At 43.4% G+C, this 27,555-nt stretch overlaps 2 protein-coding genes across 7 annotated transcripts; both read left to right on the plus strand.

The window, feature by feature from the left end:
- The first annotated feature begins 1,310 nt into the window (after window positions 1-1,310).
- On the plus strand, window positions 1,311-22,124 carry cep170b (centrosomal protein 170B). Of its 6 annotated transcripts, none has more exons than XM_034147126.1 (19): window positions 1,311-1,474; window positions 2,172-2,309; window positions 4,120-4,209; window positions 5,025-5,103; window positions 5,779-5,837; window positions 6,406-6,556; window positions 9,195-9,323; window positions 10,051-10,539; window positions 10,621-11,549; window positions 11,722-11,880; window positions 12,516-12,654; window positions 12,772-14,361; window positions 15,157-15,403; window positions 15,589-15,721; window positions 17,738-17,872; window positions 17,960-18,048; window positions 18,489-18,582; window positions 18,675-18,726; window positions 20,464-22,124. In XM_034147126.1, exons 2-19 carry the CDS (start codon window positions 2,205-2,207, stop codon window positions 20,676-20,678), a joined length of 4,884 nt encoding a protein of 1,627 aa, XP_034003017.1. In that variant the 5' UTR covers window positions 1,311-1,474; window positions 2,172-2,204; the 3' UTR covers window positions 20,679-22,124. The 6 variants fall into 6 exon arrangements, with proteins under 6 accessions (XP_034003017.1, XP_034003189.1, XP_034003353.1 ...); XM_034147298.1 differs by having other exon boundaries at window positions 17,738-17,836; XM_034147462.1 differs by having other exon boundaries at window positions 15,262-15,403.
- A 499-nt stretch (window positions 22,125-22,623) lies between these two features.
- On the plus strand, window positions 22,624-26,964 carry LOC117479079 (5'-3' exonuclease PLD4). The gene is made up of 11 exons (XM_034126097.1): window positions 22,624-22,708; window positions 22,819-22,889; window positions 22,987-23,147; window positions 23,690-23,873; window positions 23,980-24,100; window positions 24,194-24,321; window positions 24,667-24,867; window positions 25,414-25,553; window positions 25,639-25,804; window positions 25,885-25,981; window positions 26,063-26,964. The coding sequence occupies exons 2-11, from the start codon at window positions 22,839-22,841 to the stop codon at window positions 26,266-26,268; spliced, it is 1,455 nt and encodes a 484-aa protein (XP_033981988.1). The 5' UTR covers window positions 22,624-22,708; window positions 22,819-22,838; the 3' UTR covers window positions 26,269-26,964.
- The last annotated feature ends 591 nt before the right edge of the window (window positions 26,965-27,555 follow it).

The following is a 27,555-nucleotide window of genomic DNA, read 5'->3' on the forward strand; positions in this document are numbered from 1 at the left end:
GATGGAACTATAACGCCATCTAGCGGCTACTGGTCTCATCTAAAAATCATTTCAGGTCGATTTATATCCACACCATCCACACACACGATCACCAGATTTTTTGTTTGGTTTGGATTTGAAGGAAATTATTATATAGACTGCGTAATGCATGTTCAATTCAATTTTGCGTTTGAAATTTGAATTTATGTTTAATTTAACCTAGGCCTAATTACTGGTGCTCTATACTCTTACACACCTTTCAACAACAATAATTAACCTCTGTTTGACTATTAATCCAGTCTTTTCCCTGATGATGCATTAGAGACTCCTATATTAGTTTGTTGCTACATAAAAACATTACATTTCTGTATATTTTAGCTGGTATATTAACCATCCTGTTGATGAGCCAGTGACACACAAGATAAACAAAGTCCTGTGGCCGTGCACAGAGACAAAGATCGTCTATATGCAAGATTACTCGATGGTTACAAATTCTAGCCAGCAATAATGGAGCTTAATCCGTACACATGCGTTCTTCACCTGCTATTTTATTTTTCTAAGTTAATAATAACAATAATACATTTGATTTGTAAAGCACCTTTCATTGCTAAAAGCAATCCCAAGGTGCTAAGTAAGTAAGTAAGTAAGTTATTGCATACATTTCCACTAAAGCCCACACAAAGCAGCTTTACTTGGAACGATTTTGAAAATATTACTGCAAACCTTTTTGCCTAGTAATGCTGTGTTGTCATTAGTTGCAATTCAAATTGTCAGCCGGTATAATGTTATAATGATTAATCAGTTTAATTTATTTTTTTGATAGGCCTTGTTTTTTTTTAATAAAAACCAAATTAAGCGTTTTGAATACAGGACTTACTTGTAACATAGTACTTTAATGTATAATAGTGGGTTTTTGCTGCTTTTTAACTTCAGTAAAGGTCAAGGATATAATATACTTATTCCAAATCTGTCCAAACACATACACCACAAATGACCAAAACAATTCAACTAAAAAAAACGTTGTTCCATTGTCAAACAACAATTCATAACATATATAGATAGATTATTCTTTTGTTTTAATTATACTAAATTAAATAATATTACTTTTTTTTGTTCTAAACAAAACTAATATGGAATTCTATAATGATACTAATGTTTTAACTATGCTAATGAACACGTTTTTGTATTTTCATAGTTTCTACATTTTGTCTGCACCTGGAAACCATCAGAGTGAGAGCTCTTCCCTCCCTCACCTCTCAACTCAAACTGGTAAAGCGTTTGATGGACTTGTCACGTGACGTCACCCTCTGGGCAGGAGAGGCGTTGGAGAGTTTCGCCCGGTTGTCATTCCCAGAGGAAGAAGAGGGTGTGATCGACATTTACCTGTCCAGACTTACCTGGTGCTCTTGCTGTACATGTCGGTCGTCGAGTTTCCTCTGCTGTACGACTTTAAACACTGGCTTCACTTAAGAGTAAAACGGAGAAGGCATTAAAGGTACGTTGTTTGAAAAGAATCATTGGAAAACGCTTGTTTCGGTGTAGCGGAGACTTACTAACGTTAGCTAAACCGCCTCACTGTCACCGACAGCGTCAAACAATCCGCGGTGTAATTTGAAAGAAAATAGTACTGCCATTACGAGACAATACATAGCTTGTAAAATCAAATATAAATACCGTGTTGGCCAATATTTCCCATGCCGTAATGTTTACTCAGCCAAGGTTACAGGAAGTAAAAACCTGACCACTGTTAAGTTAGCTACGTTTCCCACTGGCGCTACTTTGCAACAGGTTTCCCAGCATGCTTCATGAGACAGACAACAGGAGTTTATAATGTCTGCTGTCCTTTTATTTACTGCATGGGTGAGTTGTGTTAACATACTGAATACCATTCATTGTCCCATTGAGACTTGCCTCTCTTTAACATGACTCACCAACATACAAAATATGTTCAGAGTTGTTATTTAATTGCATTGTTTCAATAGTATCACTGCCAGACTGGAATTCAATGGATAAGCAGGTCTTACTCAAGTGAGGTGGTAACTTCCCCTCAGTAATCTCTACAATAAAGCACCAGCTTGTTTAGTAGGACATTGTTCAGGGACACAGGTATTGAGTTTGGATCATGCTTTCTGAATGTCACTCCTTCAGTCCTCAGGTTTCTTTAAAATATGTGTATTGTTTTCTTTTCCCAGGATGCTAAGAGGGTCCTGACGCGTGGCCCCAACATGAGTGTGACGTCATGGTTCCTGGTCAGCAGCTCTGGCACACGCCACCGGTTGCCACGGGAGATGATCTTCGTTGGCAGGGATGACTGCGAACTAATACTGCAGGTGGGTGAATTTGTATGTTTAAGAAAGGTATCGTGTGTGCGTTCGCCTTGGTGATGACATTGTAGAGAAGTTAGTGTTTATATGGCAAACACCAGCAGAGTGTCATATAAACTATAGCTGGTCTTCACTGTAGCCTGTCAGAAATTATGTCTGACAGGACAGCTAGTCACAGAACCGTGTGAAAGACCAGCGGGAGGCTCCCTACATGCTTCGTTTGTGTGTGTGCATGTGACACAGCCTCAACACAGAGTTGCCCCTGACGGTCATTCAAACAATGACTTAAAACGCTGCTAAAGCATTTCACTGTGTTGTTTTTCCATGCAGCGTCCGTTATAAACACAATTTCTTTTGTGGGTTTCGTATAATACTCTCCCTCTCATTTTCTCCACTCTCTGCATTTAGCCCCGCGAAAGAGGAATGTTGCCTCAGAAACAGTTGTTTATACTTAGTAAGTGCTTTATGCTCAGAAAAAAGCCTCCCGACCACAGATGTCGGTCGGATTGAGAAGTTGCTCATGTCCACATTTAGGCGTTGCCGGATCAAAGAAAAAACCTCAGCTTCTCCCAGTCTGAAATGATGCAGACTTTTCTGTTGCTCCATTTAGTTGCTTAGCACTCCTTCCTGACCTGGCTCACAGTCAGTGTCTTAGCCAAATTTTCTTTTAACCCTTTAATCTTTTTCTTTCCTTGGCTTATTGCATTTTTCCTTTTCAAACAACTGTTGAATATCTGTAACATGAGAATCCTGTTTGGCTTGAAAAGCAGAGATTGAGTCGAAGTCCTCTCACTTAGAATAGCCGAGGGCCTCGACTTGAATGTTTGGACTTCCCATGACAACTGGTGTCCGATCAGCGTCTCTATCTCCATAACCAGTAATCAGACCCTAAGCCTCCTCAAATGTGTGGTATACTTATTGTTTCCTAGCGGCCGTGCACACATTTTCTAGTAGGGCAAAATGAAGTTAAGGGTCACCAAATTAGGAATGTTGGATGAATTCTTAGTTCTGTTGCACAGTTAACATAATCCAGTAGTTAAACAATAAGCCATACTTTATAGGCAGTGCAGCACTAAAGCTATTTGGAAGTCCACTTAGTGAAAAGGCAAACACAGACATTATATACAGCCTGTGTACCCTGTTTATCCCAGTTAGTAGACGTGTGGGAGTTTTTCCAATGCTACAAATGTACAATTGAATCACGGTAGTCATCTCAGTCTTTGTGATTTTTGTGACGAGGAGGCCCAGAGTGCATAATGAGCAGAGAGGAGAGCATGAGTCAGGCTGAGTCACGTGCACAGTTTGCGCATAATTGATGGGCAGTTGGAATAAGCACATTTCCATTCTGGTGAATGGCAGTTGGACTGTGGGCAACAGGTCAGAGCTACGCTGGCAGAGTTTGGTAGATGAGGGCCATCTAAAAGTGTAATCTACAGCACTTTTTAAAGGATTGTTTGTGGTGTATGGACAGGGTCTGACTCTGCCTGAATGTTAATTTTCATGCCCTCTCAAGTCTTACATTTGGATCATAAAGAAGTAATGATAATGATGAACAGCGTTGACTTTATTTAACGATGAACCTACCAATGACCCTCTTGATAAATTCATGAATTGAGTTCATGGAAAGTAGAAAACATGCTCATACAGTTTCCAGGAACTCAAGCTGATACCCTTCAGATGCCTAGTTATGTAGTTAGTCTGCGGGTGACTTCTTACGTTGGAGAAACAGAGATTGCTTGAAAAATGACAAATGATTAAACATTGATCTACCAATGGTTGAATCTCTATTGACCTTTTCCCTTTACTGTCGTTCCAGTCCCGCAGTGTGGATAAACAGCATGCTGTAATCAATTACGACCAGAACACAGACGAGCACATGGTGAAGGACCTGGGCAGCCTGAACGGGGTGAGTGAGTCCATCTTTAGTGTCAGAATACCTGTGGTAGAGGAGCCAGCCCCTGGGCCCCCAGGAGACTCCTAATCACGTCCACATCCATATCCCAGAGCACAGACTGCCTCTGTGTGTGCGCCACAGACGGTTGGTGGTGGTAATCAGGAGACTGGCTTTTCCTGCTGGCCTAGAACCCCTTTTTTTTTTCTTCTCCCATTCTTTCTATCTCACTCGCTAACCCCCACCTTTCTCCCTTCAGCGATCTGTTGCCACTTCACTGCACCATTATCCCTCTGAAATCCAGAGTCGAGCAGTGGGAGAAACCCTTCATTGTTCTCAGAGAGTGTTTCTTTTGGCCTGGGTAACTGCAGCCAAACTAATCAGAGCAGAACAGCACAAGGAGCTGAAACTGAAATCCAGCATTGCTGCGTTTTCCTCCAGTTATCTTAGTCTAGTCAGTATAGGATAAGATTTGCTCAGCCAATCTTCTGATGATATTTCTGGAATCCCTGTCTCACCTGTTGTCAGTTTAGGCACACGATAGCACGATTGATCAACACATTCAAGCACAGTTGCATTTATTTATCTCCACATGGCCATTAAGCATATCGTACAAAAGCAGAGACAGTCGTTGCATAACAGCATAATCTCTTCAGAGTTTTTATGTGCTCGGGGATTACCTTTCAATGGGGAAAAAAGGGCCAATTGCAAAGCACCTTACAGTATCTGGGTGCATGCCAGTAGGAATGACCTGTGACTCAACACATTGACTTCATTAGTGACCAGCAGACGGTAGTTGAGCTTGATGTTTTCTTGTCTTTCTTTTGCAGACATTTGTGAATGACCTAAGAATCCCAGACCAGACGTACATCACGCTCAAGCTCTCTGATGTCATCCGTTTTGGCTATGATATCCTTTTTCTGTATTATTCATTATAATTATAGACAAATGTTCTGCGTAACTGTGTGATTTGATGTAACCCCGAGTTTGAGCAGTTTCAGTTGGTGATTAGCAGCCCACGCTGAAATAAGCCAATGTCTGGCAGCTGTTTGAGGCACACATTTTTTACATTTTATTTTCCCTCTGTGGTCTTTCGCTACATTGGCATGTTAATCCCCTGCGGTTTTTCAGTCAGGGGGTTTAGATTATGGTCAACTGTGCACACAAAATCTCCTGCCCCCTTTGACCCCAGGGCATAAAACTCACAAATGTTGAATCTTAAATATCACTGGGGGGGGAAGTTGTTAAGAGAATCGAGCAATGTTTAACCCGTCTGGCATTTCATTATTTAAATTGCAACCGGCCGGTACTTCTTATCCGTTTTTCTACTTCTTGGAAGCAGTAGAAGAAAGTACTTTTGACCTCTTTAAATGTTAAAACCAAGCATGATATTATATTCAGTATACATGTATTAAAGTAACTGCTCATGTACCGTACTTTAGGTAACAGATCTGTATTTCTTTCAAGTCCCTTTTCCAACAAACATCTTACTGGTCAGACTCCGAACTGTGCATATATATTCTTAGCATATCCTCACATTGTTTTACAAAATGGTAGGTGTGTGTTCTTTAACTCTCCGTGCACATGCTCATGTATATATCCTGGAGAGGAGTCAACACAAGGTCCCAGAGGAAGCTCTCAAAGTAAGTAAAACCAACAGCATGTGCCCTTTTGGAGCTAGCAGTGATTACTTGCCATGAATCCTTGATATTGATAGAGTGAAGCGCCCTTTTTTTTTAGTATAAAGGATTCTGTCTTTTTCTTTCTATTTGAAAAGGATTACAAATGAATAGACTTAACCTATTACACAATATGCAGCTTTTCCATTGGAGGTGTGACTGTAATGTGTCTGTGACCTTAGTTTGTCAGGTTCCCGTGCCAACAGTCGTCAGCCTCCTTGATAAGCTCTGCGGTCCGAAACAAATTGGCTAACTGGTGTTGGAGTGTTTGTAAAGACTTAGTTAAATTCCAAATGAAAAGAAAGATAAACATTGTAATTTTAAAGTGTTAACACAAATGTTTACCAGTTCAAAATGCCAATACTTCAACATTTGAAATTGTAGTATTCATTGTTAACAAATAGAAATATGAGCAGGAGTCCATGGTGGAGACTCTTCCTTATACACTGTGTGTCTGAGGACAGGAACATCTGTACTGATTGTTGGCAGAAGGTTTCTAACATCCTGTTTCCTCTCCTGTCTCTTTGTGCAGCACGAGAAGTACACCAGCCAGTTGCAGCTTAGTATTAAAGTCCTGCAGGCCAAGGCAAAGGAAAAACAGCAGCTCCAGAGCTCGGAGAAGAGCAAAAGCTCTGTGTCCAAACTTCAAGACAAGGCCGAGCAAAAAGCCCAGTCTCTTACAGGTACACAAACCTCATTATAACAGATATGAGCAGGAAGTCGGCAGCTTTTATGGATACAGAAGCAGGGTAAACATTATTGTTGCCTGAGGGGAAAATGTTCCAACTTAAGTGGATTTGAATACCATGTCCACGCACGCAAGGAAGCGAAGTGTCTGCGCCTCCATGTGCTACAGGGCTTTGACGGTAGATCACTCGATGAGGTGCCTGTGGCGTCTTTTATTAACAGCTTCCCTGGTGTGAGATTAGGCTGCCATGTGAGTGGCGAGGCTGCAATCCTCTGGTGTCAGTGGAGAAATAGATCTTGACATCCCAGAGTTGGCAGAATGAGAGCTTTCCAGACTAGCACTGGGGTAAGGAGTTAAGGACAAGCAGTCTTATCTACGTCATTCATCCCCGACTGCTGACGAGGGGCGGCAACCATGGTGCTGATGGTTCAACGCGAGCAAGAATTAGAAATGTGTAAAGGTGTAAAGGTTATATCAATTGATCTGGTGGTGGGTTTGTTGCTGCTTGTACTACCAGTGGCTGCTATGGCCTTCTGCCCTGAGCCGTACTGAGTAAATCCTGCTCTACAGTACAGGCAACAGTTTAACAGTCGAAGAATTGTTATTTCAAGCGAAGCACTTTGTGAATGAAGCTCATTCATAGGGACAAAACCTATTCCAGCTGCTGTTGATTTTGTAATTCTCGCGCTTTCTGCTCCTAATCGCCCCTGTGAGCTCAGAAGAGTACAACTGTTGCTTAAAATAGGACTTTTCCAACATTAGACTCCCAGAGTGCAGTACAAATAACTCTCTGAACTTTAGAACTTTGGAAAACATTTAGTAAGATGGGAGAGCGGTTGTATCTCGTGTAGCTAAAGCTAACCACAGTGATCCTGTAAACCTGTGACTGCAGACTCTTTGTTGAACGCGCCGTGTTTACCAGGGGCCCTGCACTCACCCTGCACTCACCCTGCAGTGTGATAGCAGCCTCTCCCTGTGTTGTTGTGAGCTAGTCTACAGAGATAACACACTAGCATCCTCTGTCTCGCTCGATATACAGTCACAAGAAGATAAGGAATGCATTTCATAGTATGCTACAGAAAACAAAGCTGCACTTGTGTATACAGATAGACATGTGGATAAGTCGGCTTCTATTTCCATCACTGTTATAAATGAAAAGTCTGCCACACCAGAGTGAACGTATTTATATCTGTTGGCTTCAGGCACATAGATTGGCTTTGGCTGGGCTTGTTCGACTGGAGACCTTTATAACATATTGTATTCTGGTGGTTACAATTTATTTTGTTGTCAAATTCAGTCGCTTACAGCATAAAGTGCTGCGAGAGCCGTGTTTATCTTGTTCTCTGTGCTCTTAGTTGTGTTCCCCTGCAGCTGTGCAGGATGTGGAGTGTGTTCAATCCTTGAACTGTCTTCAGGGCAGGACGCTACTACAGTGTGTGACTCAGGCCTACTTCACTCTGCCAGGTCCCGAAGCTACTTAGTATTTACTGAAGGGGCACAAAATGGATATTTCATGTCTTCCCTGATACTGTACACCTCAGCACTACATGATTTAAACAGCCTGAATGCTTAAACCCTTTTTTTTAACAGATTGAACATGTAGTAATTTACCATTTTATCATGTTTTCATACTAAGATGACCCAAAACATTATCTATCCTGACAAATCCTAAATCTAATGTGACTAACATGAAAGTATTGGGCTGAAAAAGTATAAGAATGAAAGCTTTTTGTGAAGCCACATATTCAGGACAAACATTGAAAAGGATTTTGTCAGATTTCCTTCACTCTTATCTTTTTATGTAAATCTTGGCCTGCTTTTAAATCTTGCTCTAAATGTCCATAAAAGCTGAGCATAGCTCAGTCCATTTGAGTTGTGACACCCACTCATGCTTGCCTTAGCTAAAAGGGGAGTCTTGGATAATGGGAAAGGAATTAGTAACATGCCCCTCTGCATCTCTCGTCGCTGTGTTGATGTCTTATTGTGAGTGTCCAAGGCAACAGTGGCAAAGTGCTGTTGATGCTTAGAGTTGTGAAGCCTCCACATCAGAATCCAGAGCGCGTGTTTAGCCTGTGTATCAGGCCAACAAGCAGCTTCTAGATTATCTGATTAGTGCCATATAGGCTCGCCGGCATGTGTGAACACTGTCAAGCCAGCGGCTAAACTCCAGTTACCAAACGGCATATGGGAAAATACCTGCATGGTATCCAAGGTCAATCAAAGTGCAACCAGTGTGTCGCCGTCTACAACCAGCCTCACGTTACATGCAGTTGTTATGCCATGTTTTATATTGTTTCTTTCTTTATAGATTAGGATTAGCAGTGTCCCGATTTTCACCAGAAGGATTATGTTTTGGTGGTTTGTGTGATACTGTATACATCCCAGCTGGACCCCCACTATTCTCTCTGTGTACAGGCAATGGGGGGGGGGGGGGGTTTAGGAAGCCCAAAAGCTGCCGTATTTAATGTCCTGCTGAGCTCCAATGTGTCACAGGACCAAATTTAGACACACCATAGTTTTTTCATTTAACTAACATATTGCCCTGTCAATGCTATGTATATGTAAAGTCAGCTCTGTGTTTGGCTCCTGCCTGAATTGATCCACGGGCCTCATAGTGTCTGTTTGTGTGTTAGCTTCCACAGAGTCTCCCATATCCAAGCCCACTCCTCTCTATGGCCAACCATCCTGGTGGGGTGAAGATGAGGAAGCAGCCATCAAATCCAAGAACAGAGGTGGAAAATCACCAGAACAGGAGTCTCCAGGTTAGTGTCTTAAAATGGTACTAATGTGTTCAAACAACAGACTTAATTATAGTATTTATACATAAGTATCATTACAGCAGAATGTCATTTTATACTAGTCAGTACTACAATTGCATTGGATCTTCCCACATCTGTCAGTCAGATCCTGATTTGTAATGACATGTTTTCTATGGCTCTGCTATCTAACGCCCTTTGTGGGTCAGTGAGAGATGGATGGTGAGAAGCGCAGAGCTGGTCCCTGGGTGCCAGTTGTGGAGTGTTAGCCAGGCTGCACCGTGCCAGGCCAGTGGGCAGTGCCTGTCAGCCTCGTGATGGATTATGACCCTCTAAGCCTCTGGAGGGGGGAGGAGGGGTAATTGTTTGCCTCATGGTGCCCAGGCTGAAACAGATTATTCCTGCTCAGCTACCCTCCGCTGGACGCTGAGCTCCTAACGTGATATTTGGCCACATCTAACTGGCACCCAAACACACACTGGCAGATTTGTTTTCTCAGTCTAACTGCTGGAGGATTTGTTTTTTGTGGCCCCCACTTTCAGGGATTTTGTGACATTCTATCATCCCGTCATCTCAGTGTGTTGCTTTGTGTACATCTGAAATTTGATTTACTTTCATTGTGAGCTGAAAGAGGAAATTGAAACAAAACACATACAAATGTTTCTATTTGTAATGCCAACATGATACTCTTTCTATCGTAGAACAATCTCTTTGTTTTTCTGCTCCCACACAGAGCCTGCTAAAGACGTGTCCAGATATGAGGTCAACGGTTCTCTGTCCGAGAGTCAGACCAAGTCCATCCTATCATACCGCCGGGAGCCCAGCTACTTTGAGATCCCAACAAAAGAATTACATCAGCGAGCTGCCAAGAAACCCGAGACGCAGGTCCACGAGGTGCCCACCAAAGACACTCCAAATCCCGCTGACATCGTCCCCTCTACGCCCCCCGTGGTACAAAGCCACGCCTCCTTCACCATCGAATTTGACGAATGCACGCCAGGGAAAATGAAGATCAAGGACCATGTGACAAAGTTTTCTTTCCGCCAGCAGCACAAGTTACCTTCCACAGAGCACGTCACCGCACCCACAGAGGTGATTTCAGCAGAAAGCAAAGTTGCTGATTGGCTGGTCCAAAGCAATGCTAGCATGATTAGGCGAAAGTCCATGGCTGAAGAACTGTATGGCACAAACGGTGACTCATCACCTCTGAGGATCACCAAGGGTAAGTCCCACATACAATGTGTTTTTACCTATACCGACTTTAATTGAAATAATGTGCTAACTTTTGTCTTTCCATCATTAGCTAACCACAGTGAAGATGATACTCATGTTGAATCAAGAGATCCTGCAATAAATGGGAGAGATTTCCTCCAATCAGATCCTCTGAGTGGGTCCCATGTGTCCCCACAACCCCTGAGAGCCTCCCCACCACAACGCCTCGCCTCCCCTGACTCTGAGGAGGTGTTGTCCCGCTCTCCACCAGAGCCTCAGTCCCTGTCCAGTCTTGGCAAGGCTGAGCCTCACCAGGCCTTTGTCATTGAATTCTTTGATGGAGGCCCACGAAAGAAGCGCTCCCAGTCCTTCACCAATAACCCATCTCCACCTGAGTCCTCATGCCTCAGGGTCCCTTTGGATAAGGTGAAGAAAAGCTCAAGCCCAGCAGTGGAGAGACGAGGCCCACCTCCAGCCTCCACCACCACCCCAACCAAACGATACACTGTCCCTCTAAAGGGCCCTTCTTCCACAGGCTTCCAGAGAGCTGGCTCTCTACGCAGGGAGAAGACAGACGACCGGATGAGCACCAGCTATTCCTCCCGCTCTTCTTCCTCCGTGTCTGCAAGGCCCTTTAGCAGTGTGGGCCGGAGGTCTAAACTCGCCCAGGAATTTAATGCGGAATTTCTCAAACAAGCAAAGCAGTCGTCGTCTGCCAGCTGGGAGGACAATGCATCTAGTCCCCCCACAGCAGCTAAAACAGAGGCAGTGGCCATATCGCAGAGTAGTCCCGCTCCATCTAAAGCTCCATGCCAGCCACAGACTTCCTCTCCTATCCACCAGCCTGTTGCCCTCAAGGCCCCTGTGATGGCCCCGGTAACTCAGAGTGTGGAGGTCACGAGCCCCACTGTTGGTCCCAAACACGAGGAGGAGGACAGTTTGAGTGACGCAGGAACCTACACCATTGAAGCCGATATTCAAGATAAAGAGCTAGAGGAGGCACGGACTAAGATTGACCAGGCAAGTTGATTTTGCGCTTGATTTGAATGAATGTGCTTATAATAACAACACATTGAAGGAAATCATCTTTGCATTTTCACCAGTGTCCTCTGTCTCTAGGGAGAAAGTTCCACTCGGAAGGAGCCGTGTACTTTGTCCGACTTATCAACCTGCACTGCTTTGTTCCTGACAGGTGTTTGGTGTTTTACAGAGCCCAGAGCGAACCAAGCAGACTGAAGCAGATTCTTCCTCAGAGTTTAGTCCTGTTCTAGTTGAGAGCAGGGAGCAGCATAGGCAGAGTAGCTGTGGGGAGGTGAGGCCAGCTCCAGAACAGGGACAGAGTCTGTTGGAGGTAAACCTTCCTGCTCAGGGTGTGATCAATGTTGGAGTGGAATAATCAATATTTTATCGCTAATCCAATGTCTGTATGTGCCTTCTTGGGGTTTCTTCTGTGTTTTTGGTGTATCTCTCTCCATTGATTTCTAGATGTGCTTCATCTTTCTTCACAGGTTCTTGGTGTTTCTTTGCTTTCTAACCAGATACAAGATAATCTTAGGGATGCACCAATAGTTAACATCTGGCCGATACTGACTTGGAAATAGCTGGATTGGTTAGTGGTTAAAACGGGGCCATCCTATTCAATTACCAAATATCATATACTGGGATTTAATGAGCAATTTGTTGCTGCAATTAAAAGGTTAATGCTTGAATTCAATTCCTTTTAACTTTTTTAACGATTTTTATTTTATTTTATTGGAATTATGACTTGATATACACACAAAGTCCAGGTATCAGATCAGGCCTGAAGAAGTCATATCGGTGCATTCCTAAATCTTACTCATGAAACAGATGACGTATGGAATTGTCTGTTGTGTGTCATATTAACTTTGTTTTCTAAGGAAATCATATAAATAATAACTGCTTTCTTTTAAGTGTTTAATCTACTATCTTTCTTATATTGATTAAGTTGTCTGTTATCTGGTGCAGGTCCAGGCAGCAGGTGCAGTGTTGCGGGGGGCTCCTAAGTGGATGTCTTGCTGGGCCAGCCTGGCAGACAGCTACACAGAATCTGGCCCTTCGTCTGGCCTCTTTGACATCTCCTCCCAGATGGAGCTGTCAGCAGGGGGTAAGCCACCTGACGAGACACCAGACTATTTGAAATGATAATGAGACGCCCTGATGAATATGAATGATTCCGTGTTGGTACGTGTCGTTAATATGCATTCAAACTGTTTCACTTCAGCACGAGGATCAATCACCAACAATGCCACGCTCAGCCGACACAACGACAGCGCCGACAGCGACGGTTCAAGAGCTCGCCGCATCCTGCCCCAGGTGCCGCACGGGGAGAAGAGTGACATTCCAACTCCCAGCATTCATGTTCATTATGACCCGCATTTGACATTTAATGTAGGGGAGAGGGGCTTGGCGACCCCCAGGTTTCAGGAGGGCCTTCACAGGTTATCGGTGCAGGACGACGTAGAGCCCGACAGCCTGAGCGATGCCAGCAAGTCAGACGACGGTTCCATCGTGGAGCAAAAGAGGAGACAGCCGTCGGACACAGAAGAGAAGACAACAGAGAACAAGCTCTCAACAAAGTCTACATCATTCTACATCGGGTCCGAGGAGTCACAACCTGATCGTGGGGGCTCAAACTCAAGCACTGAAAAAAGAAATGGTACCAAAATGTTCTCAACAGCCACTCTAACCAAACCGAAAGGTAGCCCGGACTCAGGAAAAATCAAGCCCACTTTGTCGGCTCCTGTCCTAAATCAGAGTTCAGAGTCAGAGGGTAGTGTCTCTCCATTAATCAGACAAGAGAGCTACACTAAGGAGCGGCCTAGCAATGCCAGATTACCCAACATCTCTATCCTGTCTCTTCAGAGAGAGTCTGAATCATTCCAGGGAGCCGTCAATCAGGACACACATTCTTACCTCAAGGACACAGAGGACGTCCTGGCTGCTCTGGAGGCCAAACTCCAAGCAGGACAATTAGAGAAAACCCCGTCTCCTGTAATGGACTTTGTGTCTACAGAGTCTGATGTGGATACCTCCAGCACTGTGAGCCAACATAGCAATAACACCAGGTCAAATATACTGACAAGTAAAGTCTCTGCTAGTGGCCTCCATAGGGAGAGGTCTTCAGGTAGTATAGCTAGTCAGGACTCAAGTTACCAGTCCACTACATCGGAAAAGATGCGTTCTCTGGGAGCAGATAGCAACAATCAGACCGGGTTTTTCAGGAGGCCGGTTGGACTCAGGCGTAGTGTCGGGAAGCACGGATCCACAGACCTCAGTGACGACCCGCAGAGCTTACCTTACTCTGATCAGGAGTCCAACAGCTACCAAACACGCAAAAAATACACAGTGCCCCTTCAGAAAGAGGACTCCAAGACAACAAGAACGTCCATGGCCTTGAGTCGCGCCAACAGCTTGACAGCCCCGAGACCCACCAGAGCGTCCATGCTCCGCCGGGCTCGCCTGGGAGAAGCTTCAGACAACGAGGGCACGGAGACGGACAGGATGTCCCAGGAGGCCGGCAACGCCCCGGCTAAGCAACCCCAGGAAACCAAGAAACTCTCCAGGCTGGACATGCTGGCGATGCCTCGTAAGCGTACGGGCTCGTTCAACACTCCCAGCGACACGGAGTCCTCTTCAGCCCCATCCCGCTCGGGATTCTCCAACCGCAGCACGGAGTTGGGAGGCAGCTCGGCTCGGAGGGCCTCCACTTCGGGGCTGAAGCCTGCAGAGAAGCAGCAGAAAGCCCCGCCCAACAAGGCCCCTCTCACAAGGGGACGCTCAAGCAGTGCCAAGTATACCGGCAGCACCACAAGTGAGTATAATACAGAGATTCCCATGAACCTGTTTCATTGGGTTTCAAATATTATGACTGGTGTAACCACTTACTGCTGTCTTAGTCAAATCTAGTATCGTTGAAAACAATCTGAATTCAAAGTATTTCATGATCAACTAAAGTGGTGAGTTGGTTTGATACATTCATAGTCCTCTGTTTATAGAGTGTCCTTCAGAAAATAACACCGGGGTTCTATACTTTTCTCATAAAAGCGGGTAATGAATCAAACTAACATTACATTGTTTTGACCAGGGCAAGTAGCGCTCTGACTGTTTGGTATTTTCCTGACCTTGAAATTCAGTTTGCTGGTCTTCATGGTATTTTGGTGCCTTCACACAGGTGGGAGTCGAGGGGCAAACGGGAGCATAAAAAGTGCCCTGCACATTGTTCTCTGTGAGGATTATGGGACCTGATGAATATTATATAGTTAGCCATGTTCAAAATGCTTTACTCTCCAGAGCACTCTATACTGAAGTATGTGGTACTCTGCTGGTACTCAGATGCTGTTCTGTGGAATGAAGTACTCATTTCAGTTTGTAAATAATGTTTTAACTGGGAGAAAAAAAAACTGGGACATTTCAGATTGATTTTCTGTGTAGAAATGAGCACTTCCACAGCAACTTCTCTGTCTCTGGTTCTGGGAGGATTTTGGTCTAATATGCTTGGTGGTGTTTTTCTTTCCCATATTCTTTGATGGTATCTCTCCTTCTCTCCCGTTTTCCCAACTTCCTCTATCCTCTCCCTCTGTTACTCAAACCAATTCACGACCCCAAGGCTCCAGGAGACGTCAGAAAGGCTCTGACTACGCCTCTACCTCAGACGAGGAGTACGACTCAAACCAGAGCACTCCTAAACACAAACGCTCCCAACCTTCCTCAGCTACCCACAGCCCTCGTCATCACGCTCGGCCTCAGCCCGTGGTCGCGCTGCGTCCCAAACCCCGCAGCAGAGACTCTGAGGACGAGAACAATGAAGGAGAGGCCTATACTAATTGGACCAATCACAGTTCTGAGATTGCAAGGTAAGGTTTTTAAAAAGTTTAAAGAAAGCCTGACTATAGCCAAACTTCAGCATTTATTTACTGCATTTTCCATTCAAGGGTCTAAACAAATCAACGTTTTTGAGATACAGTAGAAACATTTTAAATAAAAAGACTCTTCTTATTTCTGTCAGCCATCTTTCTAACACATATTCCTTGCCTGCTAGGTTGAGTCAAGACCTGGCTAAAGACCTAGCTATCTTGGCGAGAGAGATTCATGACGTGGCGGGTGATGGTGACCCCACACACCCAGCAGAAGAGATCAGTGCGCCTGTCTCCGCAGTAACCGCTCATGAACAGGTACATCACTTTTTCTTTCTTCAGGCTGTTGCCTCTTAATCTAACACAATAAAGCATTAAGACTCAATTTGATCAAGTGACCAAAACGAAGGATGACCATTCCATATATTTGTTTTCCTCTTTATCACAAACTACACTTGCAGATTCTCATATAGTACATTTTTCTAGATATTTTACAGTTATGTAAAATAATATTTTAAGGTATAATACATTATAATAACTTTAATTTATATAGCGCCTTTCATTAACCCAAGGTCGCTTAACAATTAAAAATGTAAGGACAAGACATAAAACAGGGGGCAGAAATGGAAGTGTTACATTGCAGGGGGGGGGATGAGTGAGTTAATGTTGGAATGCTTTGTTGAACAGATGAGTTTTCAGGGTTGATTTGAAGATGTTCAGAGAAGGGGCGTTACGGATTTCAGCAGGGAGGGAGTTCCAGAGGGTGGGGGCAGCGACACTGAAGGCACGGTCCCCGAAGGTGCGGAGGCGTGAATGGGGAATGGAGAGCAGGCCGGAGTCTGAGGATCGAAGCGTGCGGGACGGGATGTATGGGTGGAGGAGATCTGCGAGGTACTGAGGGGAGAGGGCATGGAGGGACTTGTAGGTGACGAGGAGGAGTTTGTAGGTGATGCGGGACTTGAGCGGGGGCCAGTGGAGGTTGAAGAGATTGGGGGTGATGTGCTGCCAGGGCTTGGTGCGTGTGAGAACCCTGGCAGCTGAGTTCTGGATGTACTGGAGCCTGTCCAGGGTTTTGCTGGGAACCCCTGACAGGAGTCCGTTGCAATAGTCCAGACGGGAGGTAATGAAACAGTGAATGAGCTTCTCTGCAACAGAGTCGGAGAGTGATGGCCGGAGTCTGGATATGTTTCTGAGGTGGAAGAAGGCTGATTTTGATACTGACTTGATGTGGTTCTGAAATGAAAGGGTTGAATCCAATACAACGCCAAGGTTGCGGACCTGAGGGGATGGGGAGATGATGGAACCGTCGATGTTGAGGAGCAGATCTCCAACCTTCCCGAGCAGTGCCTTGGGGGCCACAACCATGAGCTCAGTTTTATTACTGTTACATTTGAGTAGGTTGGTGGTCATCCAGGTTTTAATTTCGTGGAGGCAGTTGATTAGCGACCGAGGGGGGAGATGGGCAGAGGGTTTTGTGCTGATGTACAGTTGGGTGTCGTCAGCATAGGAGTGGAAACAGACCATGGCTGCGGATGATATCACCAATCGGAAGGATGTATATTGTAAATAGAAGGGGACCGAGCCTTGGGGGACTCCATGATTGACAGAAGCACAGGGGGAGCTGCAGCCAGTGTGTGTGACAAACTGTGTGCGGTCAAAGAGGTATGAGTGGAAGAAGGAGAGGGTGGAGTCAGTAAGGCCAAGGAGTTCAGACAGGCGGGTGAGGAGGATGTTATGGGAGATGGTGTCAAAGGAGTCTAGGAGAATTAGATTAGTGTAGTGATGGAGCCTGAGTCAGCTGCGATGAGGAGGTCATTGGTGATTTTGATCAGGGCGGTCTCGGTGCTGTGGTGGGTCCGGTTGGCAGATTGAAAGGGTTCATAGAGCTGTGATGGTGGAGTTGGTCGGCGACTGCTCTTTCCAAGATTTTACTAAGGAAGGGAAGGTTGGAGATCGGCCGGTAATTATTGAGGTCAGTTGGGTCAAGTCCGGGTTTCTTCAGAATGGGGGTGACTGAGGTGGTTTTGAAGGATGTTGGATAGATGCCAGTTAACAGGGAGGAGTTAATGATGTCCACGACGGTGGGCAGAACAGTGTGTAGTGTTGCCTTTACCAGGACAGTGGGCATGGGGTCCAGAGAGCAGGTGGAGGGCTTGGCCTTAGAGACCAGCTTAGCGACCTGGACAGCATCCACAGGGGAGAAGGCAGAGAGGTGGCAGTATGAGGAGCGTGCAGCTGGAGCAGCGGCGCTTGGAGTACGAGCTGTGTGAGGAGCAGGGGGAACAGGTGCGTTAAGCTGCAAGTGGATGGAATTCAAGTAAGATTGTGTTGCAGCTGGTTCATCATATTCCTGAGGCTGGACTAAACTACCAGAGAGTGCCACCAAATTCTGCCCCTCCAAGGGAACCGGAGCAGAGCTGCAGTGACCCTGAGGTGAGCTCCAGGCCGCGAGCGAGGAGCAGAGACGAGGTCAGAGCTAATGTGCTGCGTCACTTTGAGCAAACCTCTGTGATGTAAAAACATGGGGATCATTGTTTTGTTTTTGTTTTTCCCCAGGTCACTGTGGACAATCTGATGCTGAACCCAGTGTCTCAGATCACCATGGCTATCAGAGAAAACACTGAGCAACTAGCTGACAAAATTAAGTAAGATGTTACTTTATTCCCGTGCTCAGACTGCACTGAGCCAATAATCTTATTAAAGGGGTGTAACTGAGTCAGTCAGCACGAAGATATAGCCTAACAGACAATATGGGGCTGAGAGGACTGGGATGTAATCTGCTAAACAGATTAGATGCAGATAAAACTGTTCCTGTTTAAATGTTACCCCCTGAGACATGTAGCCACAATTTGGTGATTTTTTTACAATTGTTATTGAATTGGAAACCCATAGTATATCAAAGAAGAAAATGTGTATTTCAGTATTTTTCCCTGATTGGATTTAGTTATACTTAGTCTCCAGAATTGGGAAGCTATAAGTGACAAATTGACAAGATCAATAATATATTGGACACAAATTAGGATTTGTCCTTTCTTAAAGAACGCAGTAATAAGTTCACTTTCTGAATCTGTCCTTGTGCACGCAGGTTACTGTTCCAGGACAGGGTAGATATCTGGGAAGAAATTGATGCAAAGGTTAACTCTGACAATGATGTTCCTGTTGTCAAAAGCGCCAACAAGGTAAGGGACTCATGTTTGTCAACATTCAAATTAAATGTATGCCAATTATTGCTAATCGTATTGGATCGCTGAATTGGACATTTGTATTGCAGGAAATCACATCCATCTTGAAAGAACTCAGGAGAGTTCAGCGACAACTTGAGGGTGAGTCAACAACATTAATACAAACTATATCATTTTAATAATTATGTGCAGAGGTGGGAAGTAGCGGGGTACAAATACTTTGTTACTGTACTTAAGTACATTTTTCTGGTATCAGTACTTTACTCCACTACTTATTTTTTTGACAACTTTTTACTTTTACTTCTTACATTTTTAACACAAATACCTGTACTTTCTACTTCTTACATTTTCAAAACAGGTTTGTTACTTTAGTTTTAATCTGTGTTTGGTGGCGTGATCATTATTATTTAGAGTCATTGCGTGCCTATTGATTTCAACACGATCCGTGTATCCATCACTTCCAGAGGCCTGTACTACGAAGCCGGATTTTCGCTTAGCCGGCTGACTTCAGGGAAAACTCGGGCTTTCCGGTCCTACGACGCTGGTTCTCTTTTTAGCGGGCTAGATCTCCATGGTAACTTATGCTGAGCGGCTAACCTCCTCGGGAGGAGGTTAGGTTGCAGGCTAAGAGATTAACTCAGTGAAAGCACCGCCTGCTGACCAATCAGAGCTCCGTGTGCGGAGTTTAAAGCTATCAAGTCATATTACAGGATAGAGGAAATACAGAAAAACTGCCGTTGCAGGAAAGACGGCCGGCCAAAATCAACTGACTGTGTGAACGTGAAAATTAATAGAATATCCCCTCCCATCTTCAGAGCAATCTGACTATTATAACATTAGCGTTAAGAAAGCTTACTTAAATATCTGCCACGACATAAGTAACCGGATCAGAGTAACATTAAGTACAGTCCGCGGCACTGTGAGTGCAGACGTCAATGTGTCCCATTATCATTCATATCATATCACATCATAATGTATCATATATTTCCTTATCTGAGTCAGCTTCTTGAGCCGTATCTGGCCGTGCAACACTCACAGTGTCACATACTGTATGCAGAAGTATTATTTTAAGCAACACATTAAGTTGACGAAACACTCGAGTCAAATGTAATTAAAGTCAGATCCACTCGTGTCTTAGACGGGGCAGTGATATCTTAAACCTGTTAATGTACGCATTCAAACACTTTTTCTTTTACCAGCTGTATTCACCTTGCAGGTGCAGCTATGTGGCTTTTATCCTGGATAAAGTGTTTAAGACATGGATGTTTAAAGTTTAACTTCTTCATATTTGACTAATATTAAAGTTCACTTTTCATTCAGGAAGTATGACGCTGCGCTGTCAGTACGCTTGTCCATGTTTGAGATTGGTCGAATGCTCCAAATACCACCCCTTTCATGTGAACGCGCACCTAACTAGATAGGACACGGCTGGCTTGAGCGATCCACTTGATAACCAGCGTCGTAGTACAGTTTAGCCAGAGTGCATATGTTTTGGATTGGGCCAACTGGCTAACTCAAACATATCCAGGTTAGGAAAATCCGGCTTCGTAGTACAGGCCTCTGGTCTTCTCTAAAAAAGAGGGACCAATGAAAACGTTGTCATTTTGCCGTTGTTCAGCATCGAAACATTCATTATCTAACAATGACATTATTGTTCTATTCATATAAAGTGAGGTCAGTTAGTCTTTAAAACAGTTGGTAGTTATGGGAACTTTTTCGAAGCCCATACTTCTTTACTTGAGTAAAGAAGTTTGGTCAGTACTTCTTCTTTTACCCGAGTATTTTTAAACACGAGTATCTGTACTTCTACTTCTTCTACTACTTGATTATGTGAAGCTAAATATTCAGCTCCAAACTACATGTTTTCTTTTCCCCTAGTCATAAACACAGTGATGGAGCCCAGTGGGCAGCTTGAAGCATCCAGGGCCTCAGCCTCTTCTTCTTCCGGGGTCCAGCCCTCCAGACCCCCCGCCTCACGGGACTGGAGGACGGTCCACTCTGCCTCCAGACGTGGCGGCGGCCCCCGGCCCAGCGAGAGTGTGAGGAGAGCCGCTGTGACACCAGACGATGTCAGAGCGGCGTATCTGGTGTGAGACCAACACGCAGTTCCCACCAGCGCTGATCTGCTGCTGTGACCCCACACACAGGTGTCGGACCGTTATACGCAATATGAAACCAAGAGGGAGGAAGTGAGAGTGTAAACACAGAAGTGTCGCCTCCTGTACCTCCAAACAAACACTACTGCACTATAAGCACTACACACCCACACAGAGGTGTCATTTACAGTGACCTAAACACCCTTAGAGTACACGAGGCCTACATATGAGGTGAAGATTTGAGGAAGTACCAAAATATTTTCATAATCCACACCTCGACAAGGCCTCTAAGCTATACTTGATTCTCTGTTTAAAGGTCGACTTCTTTATTTGCCAATGACATGAGAAACATAGCTGATTTTAAAGTTTTTCTATTTATCGTCCTGAGCATAATCATCTCAGGGAAATCTATGAGTATATAAGATGTTTATGTTTAGTGACAAATCACATTTTTGAGGAAATATTGATATTTCTTCGGGTAGAAAGCACTGCAGGAACAGCAGCAGAATGTAGTGTACTGTGTACTCCTGTTCAACTCCTTGATTTTCCTTTTTGTTTCCTTCCAATGTTTTGTTGCATCTTTTCTCTTTGTGAACCAGATTTATCAACAGATGTAAAAAGTATTTATTAGGGAGCTCTTTTGTGAGACATTGTAACCGAGACAACATGAGAATTAGTGCCAGGACAATTTATGTTATATCACACAGTTGCTACCAGCCAGTTCCCCGAGTATTTATTCTGTGAACATTTCCCAGTGTAGCGACTCTGTGCAGGCGCTCCTCAGTGGACGGACACTATTTTGTTCAGCTGGGAATTATAAGGAATGTGTGGTCCGGCTGGTAGGAGGGACTCAGTCTAGTCACCTGGCAACCACACACTCGCACGGCTATAAAACCAGGGTTTCCAAGCATTCCTGGCCTCTTTACCTTATAAGAGAGGATTTTTTATTTGTGTTGAACACAGTTGGGGGGGCTTCCATCTAGTTTTAGTTTTCCATGCCTAAAGAGCACAGTCGGCTCTGAAGTTTGGCCAAAGACAATCATAAAACGACTTAATGTGTTTACACTAATCCCATCACACCTACAGTAAATATCAGAGCTCTGTGGTTAGATCTGATGTTTCCTCTCGAGTCCTCTTCCTCTTCTGATGGGTCCTCACATGACAGGAGTAATGTAAATGTAGCATTTAAGTGACAAAGTCGGCTTGAATCTGAAAGTATAAATCTAATGATTAGTTTGTGACATTGTGTTCTATATGTAAATAAGTAAAGATATTTGTACGTCGTAGAAATTACCTCTCAATCGTGTCTTTTGCACATTATCCCCTCTAACTTTATAATGCTGCAAACTGGAAACCACCTCTGTCCTGTGAATGATTGTAAACAGGGTAAAGAAGGTGAACCAGTGCACCAGCAAGAGTCCGTTCCCCCCCCCCCCCCCCCCCCCCCCCTCAGAGTCCAGATTGTACATGTGATTGTAATTGGGAAGTACCTTTAAGTGCCACAGAGCAGGGTGGGACAGTGGTTGTTTACAAACTCAAGCTAAAGTTGCATGTTTGTCCTTTAACCTCACTTGCTCAAAGTGTTGCTGCTATTCGTTGTCCATGGGATAGAAAATCTCCTTCGCTTTACTCCATCTTAGTCTAGAGCAGGTTTGAGAGCTGAAATGTAATTCTTGTTTGTCAAATTTGTGACTTATTTTTTGATATTCAATTTATGTTTCTCCTCGTTTTACCCAGAATGATTTTTGTTGTAATCTTGCCGGTATTTATGTTTTGTGTAATTTGTTAGAGAATGATTGCAGGTTTTTCAAATAAATATGATCAGTAAAGTTATTTGTCTTGACTTTTTTCACTCATTAGATTTTATTTGTATGTTGTTACTGGTGGTTACAAAACCTGAAATGAAAGTGAGAAGAGGAACTGCGCTGTGGTATATTCAGCAAAACAGACATCACTTCAGATTCATTTTTAGTGAAGCTGGAGGGGAAGAAGCAAGTTGCCTCTGACATTTACTACATCTGATTTGTGTAAGTTACTGTTGCTTTTAATACCTATAGTTCATATTTCTGTCATTACACTGGTCGGATTTGTAGTATGTTTATTTCTGTCTCTGACATTAATGTCTTCCTTTGAACAGACGAGGAGAACTAAAAGAAAATGACCTCTTTGTACAGCAGCCTTCATGACAGCTATGTTCCAAACAAAAGGGTAGGACAACATTAAATATTCACAAGTTATGAACTCTGTTTGAATATGACTCATATTTGTATTTTTATTGATTTGCTATCCAACGTGATGTTGTTAGAGGTCGACCAGCTGTGTGGCATTAGCTGTGATTCTGGGCTGTCTGACCGTCTTGGGGGTCCTGCTGGCCATCGCTGTGCTGGAAAGACCAAACCCCCCCAAAGACCATGAGACACTTCCTCAGGGAGCTGGTGGGAGTGTTTTATCTACAGACCAGTGCAGGTAATAATCCCATGGAAGTTAGATTTATATAGTTTATCATCTACTCAGTTGACTCAACAGATGCTTATGCGCAACCTTCAATATTCAACATTATGTGTACTGTACAGCTTTTTCATTTTAATTCAGATATATTGTACATATTTTTATATATTTTCATATTTGTATCGTTATTTTTTATATTAATGCTTGTTGACTTTTCCAATACTTGCTTTTATTTAGCACCATATGCTTCCATGTTATAGTTTTATCTGCAAGACATTTGAAACTTAACTAAACACTGACTTTATCACTTATGATTATTACAATTTCTAGACCTATCGTATGTCATATTACAAAATAGATCCCTCCTAAATGTCTGTTTTTAATGCTAAATACAGTGTATTCTGTGTTTTAATGTAGCAAATTACCTATTTTGTTTCTCTTTATGACTTTATCTACATCTATTGACCTAATTATTCTCTCGAGTCTTTCTCTGAATTATAATTTTCTCCAGTTCTGTTTCTATTAAAGTCCTTCATCAGATGTCTCTGCTTATCTCTTAGCATGGCCCTGGTGGAGAGCATCCCTCAGCACATGAAGTACAAAGCCAATGCTACGCTTGGCATCCCTCTGGAACAAGTATGGAAAGATCTTATCTCCATGGCAACGGCCCAAGTGGACATATCCTCTTTCTACTGGACTCTAACTGGGGAAGACATTAACGTTCACTCTTCCTCTGACACAGCTGTGAGTTATCCACTAAAACAGAAAGAAACACCAAGCCTGCATATTAAATCTGTGTTAAATATGTAGGTGGGAAAGGTCTTAACTACAGTGAGTTTGTCCTCTGCAGGGAAGAGACATCCTGAAAGCACTGGAAGAGTTGCCCTCCAGGAACGTATCTGTCCGAGTGCTGACCAGTGTTCCCACTGTTAGAACAAACTCCACAGATTTAGAGATCTTAAAACAGAAAGGTAAGGAAAAGGCCCCTCTGTTACCTTCGCTGTGGTGTGATTTGTTCCTCATTGTGTGAGCCTAACCGCAGTCTCCTCTTCTGTTGTCTGTAGGAGTTCAGGTGAGGAGGGTGAACTTTGGGCGCCTCACGGGGGGCGTCCTCCACAGCAAGCTCTGGATTGTTGACAGAAAACACGTGTTTATTGGAAGTGCCAACATGGACTGGAGGGCCCTCACACAGGTAACACCAACATCTACAATCAGAAACAGGTGTATTGCGGTTAACACATACGAGGAATTGTTCTTGGTGTTATGGTGCATACATATACATAACAAAAAAAAATTGGAACCGTGATAATAAACAATTTAAGAAAACTATAACTACATTCAAAATATAGTAATATTTACATCCAATATGGTTGAATTATAGGTATACCCGTAGAAATACAAAAAAAAATGGATCAAATAAGTGCAGTTACAATACAGAATTCAGAGGGATGTGCAGTGCTGACAGTATTATAATGAAACACAAGGTATTGTTTACACATGCTTAGTTCATGACTTCATGACTCTCTTCTGTCTGTAGGTGAAGGAACTGGGGGTGGTCGTCTATAACTGCTCCAGTCTAGCAAACGACCTCCATAAAATCTTCAAGTCCTACTGGGAGATGGGACAGTCCCACAGCTCTGTGCCACAGCCCTGGCCTGCAGAGTATGACACTGCCTTCAACAAACAGCACCCCCTACTGGTGAAAAGTGATAATATCTCCAGCAGGCTGTACCTCACAGTGAGTTCCCCTTGGCTTTCACTTCCCTTTTACAGGATAATGTTATTCTGTTGGACAAAGAGCCGACTGTGTGTGGGTTTTCTTTCTTTTTTGTTGATTTTAAACATTCAACACGTAATGTATACTTATAAGAACCATCCCTGATTAACATGAAAATAAGTAAAAGAAAAAGGAATAAAGAAGAAAAACTGCAGTTAAAAATTAGACAGGAAAAGAAAGAATGAGGAAAAAATACAATACAAAATAGGGTGATACACATACAGGACACATTCATTTCAATTAAATTAATTGATGTCCTTCAACTTAGCCTTTGACTTCAAAATTCACTCAAAACATGTTTTAATAACAAAATGATTTCCCAAATATTAACAAACTCAGAAACTTTCTTTCTCATTATACAGTTTCCTTTGTTCTACTGGACAGTGTAAAACGGTCTACCCACAGCTCGGGAATTAAAATCTGTTACCACTTCGATCAGATTTTATGAATCAAATGTTTTGGTAGCTTTTGTTGGTGTAATTATTCAATATTTGTGTTTCACCCAAGGGCTCTCCACCATCCTTCTGCCCTCCTTCGAGGACTCAGGACCTGGAGGCTATTCTGTCCATCATCTCAGAGGCCCAACACTATATGGACGTAGCCGTCATGGAGTATTTCCCCACCAGACGATTTGAAAGGCCTCAGAGGTGACCCACAAAAGAAACCATCTGTTTCCGTCAATCGATACACCTTTTTATTAATTTCCTAACAAAGTACTGTTTATTTTGACAGATACTGGCCTATCATTGATGATGCCATCAGAACGGCTGCATTTGAGAGGAGGGTTAAGATCCGGATGCTGATCAGCTGTGGGCGGGACTCTGACCCAGCCATGCTGCCATTCCTCCAGTCTCTGGCCTCCATGGACAGCCCTCACCACAATATCAGCCTCCAATTGGTCAGTTATTCCTCCTGAAATAAATGATAGGCTAGGAGTTACCAGATCTTAGCCTCTGAATTGTCTTCTTTTTTTTTCAGAAACTGTACATTGTGCCTGTGGGAAACCAGTCTGATATTCCATACACCAGAGTCAACCACAATAAATACATGGTGACTGATAAAGTAGCCTATATTGGTGAGTTATTGTGCATTAAGAAGTCTATTTGTTGCATGTGAATTGGTTAATAATTTACCAGATAATGCTGTTGTTCCTCAGGCACCTCCAATTGGTCAGGGGACTACTATCTGACCACAGCTGGAGTGGGTCTGGTGATTTCCCAGCATGCTCCTCACCATGTATGGAAGACCAAGGCCCTGCAGTTCCAGCTGAAGTCGGTCTTTGAAAGAGACTGGCACTCTGAGTTTGCTGTGCACCTCGCAGACCTGGGCAACCACCCAGAGTGTGCACTATCAAGACCATAATCTCCTTCATAAAAGTTGCACACAAATCTTTTTCATTAAGCGTCTTTGTAAATAGAGCCCTGACATCCATATGCAAGCTTGTAAGTAACATAATGTAATGCAATGAAATGCATGTGCACCCTGATAACATTTATAGAGCTATCATTTATATTTTTTGTTTTAACCTGATTGTTGAATGTATGATTAATTAATATATTGTATAATGATTACATATAAATTGTTAACATACTTTATAAAGATTAAATATATGTGAACATCAATGAGCCAAAATTATTTCTGTGTCCAGAGTAAAAGCCTCTACATAATAATGAGAGAAGTACTGTAAAAACTGTATGTTGTACTGTATCGTATAACCAAAAAGAGATGATTAATTTATTAAGTATTTTGGTAGCACTTCACTATATATCCCTGGAGTTATTGAATATTTCCAAAAAGAAAAATCACCCAAATTATGAGCATTTATAAGGATGTATTGAAAATATATGTAATGTTGTCACCAATAGGAGACCATTAATGTGTGAAGTGATTTTGGTCAAACTTTTCTTTATGGCAGGGAAGTGATTGAATCTTTTTTTAGGATTATGTCTTTAAAGCGTTGCACTTTGGAGACGGTCCAGCAGCTCCAGCTGCAGATAGAAAGTTGTCCAGCCGGAGAACAGTGCATATTGGATTGTTTTAATAAAAAATTAGGTTGTAGATTGTTGTCTGTTTTAATAAAAAACACCAACATATCCCTCCTACAACCACATCCATCTGACACACATGACACAGCATTGTCTGGTTACATGATCATCTTATTTTATTAAACCAAATCGTTGGGAAACTCCGTTGTGGCCTATTAAACGAAATGTTAGGTGTGTATGTTTGACCCAGTATGACCCATATTCGTTGTGGCCAAACGGCGGTACTACACTTCCGTATCAGTCACTGGGCCCGGAAATACTTTTTCCCATTGACTAACATTGGGAAAGAGACGTCTGTAAATCGTTGGATAATTTTTTTTAAACGAAATAAACTACCCAGTATGAACATTTGCATAGCCCTTATTAAAAACATTCGGTCCTCAAGTTGTAAAATGTGCTAATAAAGTTGTTCTGAGAGTTATTTTCCTCTGCATTATGAACGCGGATCTAACCCACGGGACCGCGCTGCCCGGCACGCTCATAGGAATGAACGAGGCCCCGCCTCCCACGCTGTATCCAGTTCTTATTATACATCCATGCAGGGCCGGCCCTCATGCCGGCCCTAGGCACTGGCGAACTAGCCGGTCGCCTAGGGCAGTGTTTC

The sequence above is a fragment of the Trematomus bernacchii genome, unplaced genomic scaffold (assembly GCF_902827165.1).
Source record: "Trematomus bernacchii unplaced genomic scaffold, fTreBer1.1, whole genome shotgun sequence".
In the NCBI taxonomy this organism is placed as follows: Eukaryota; Metazoa; Chordata; class Actinopteri; order Perciformes; family Nototheniidae; genus Trematomus; species Trematomus bernacchii.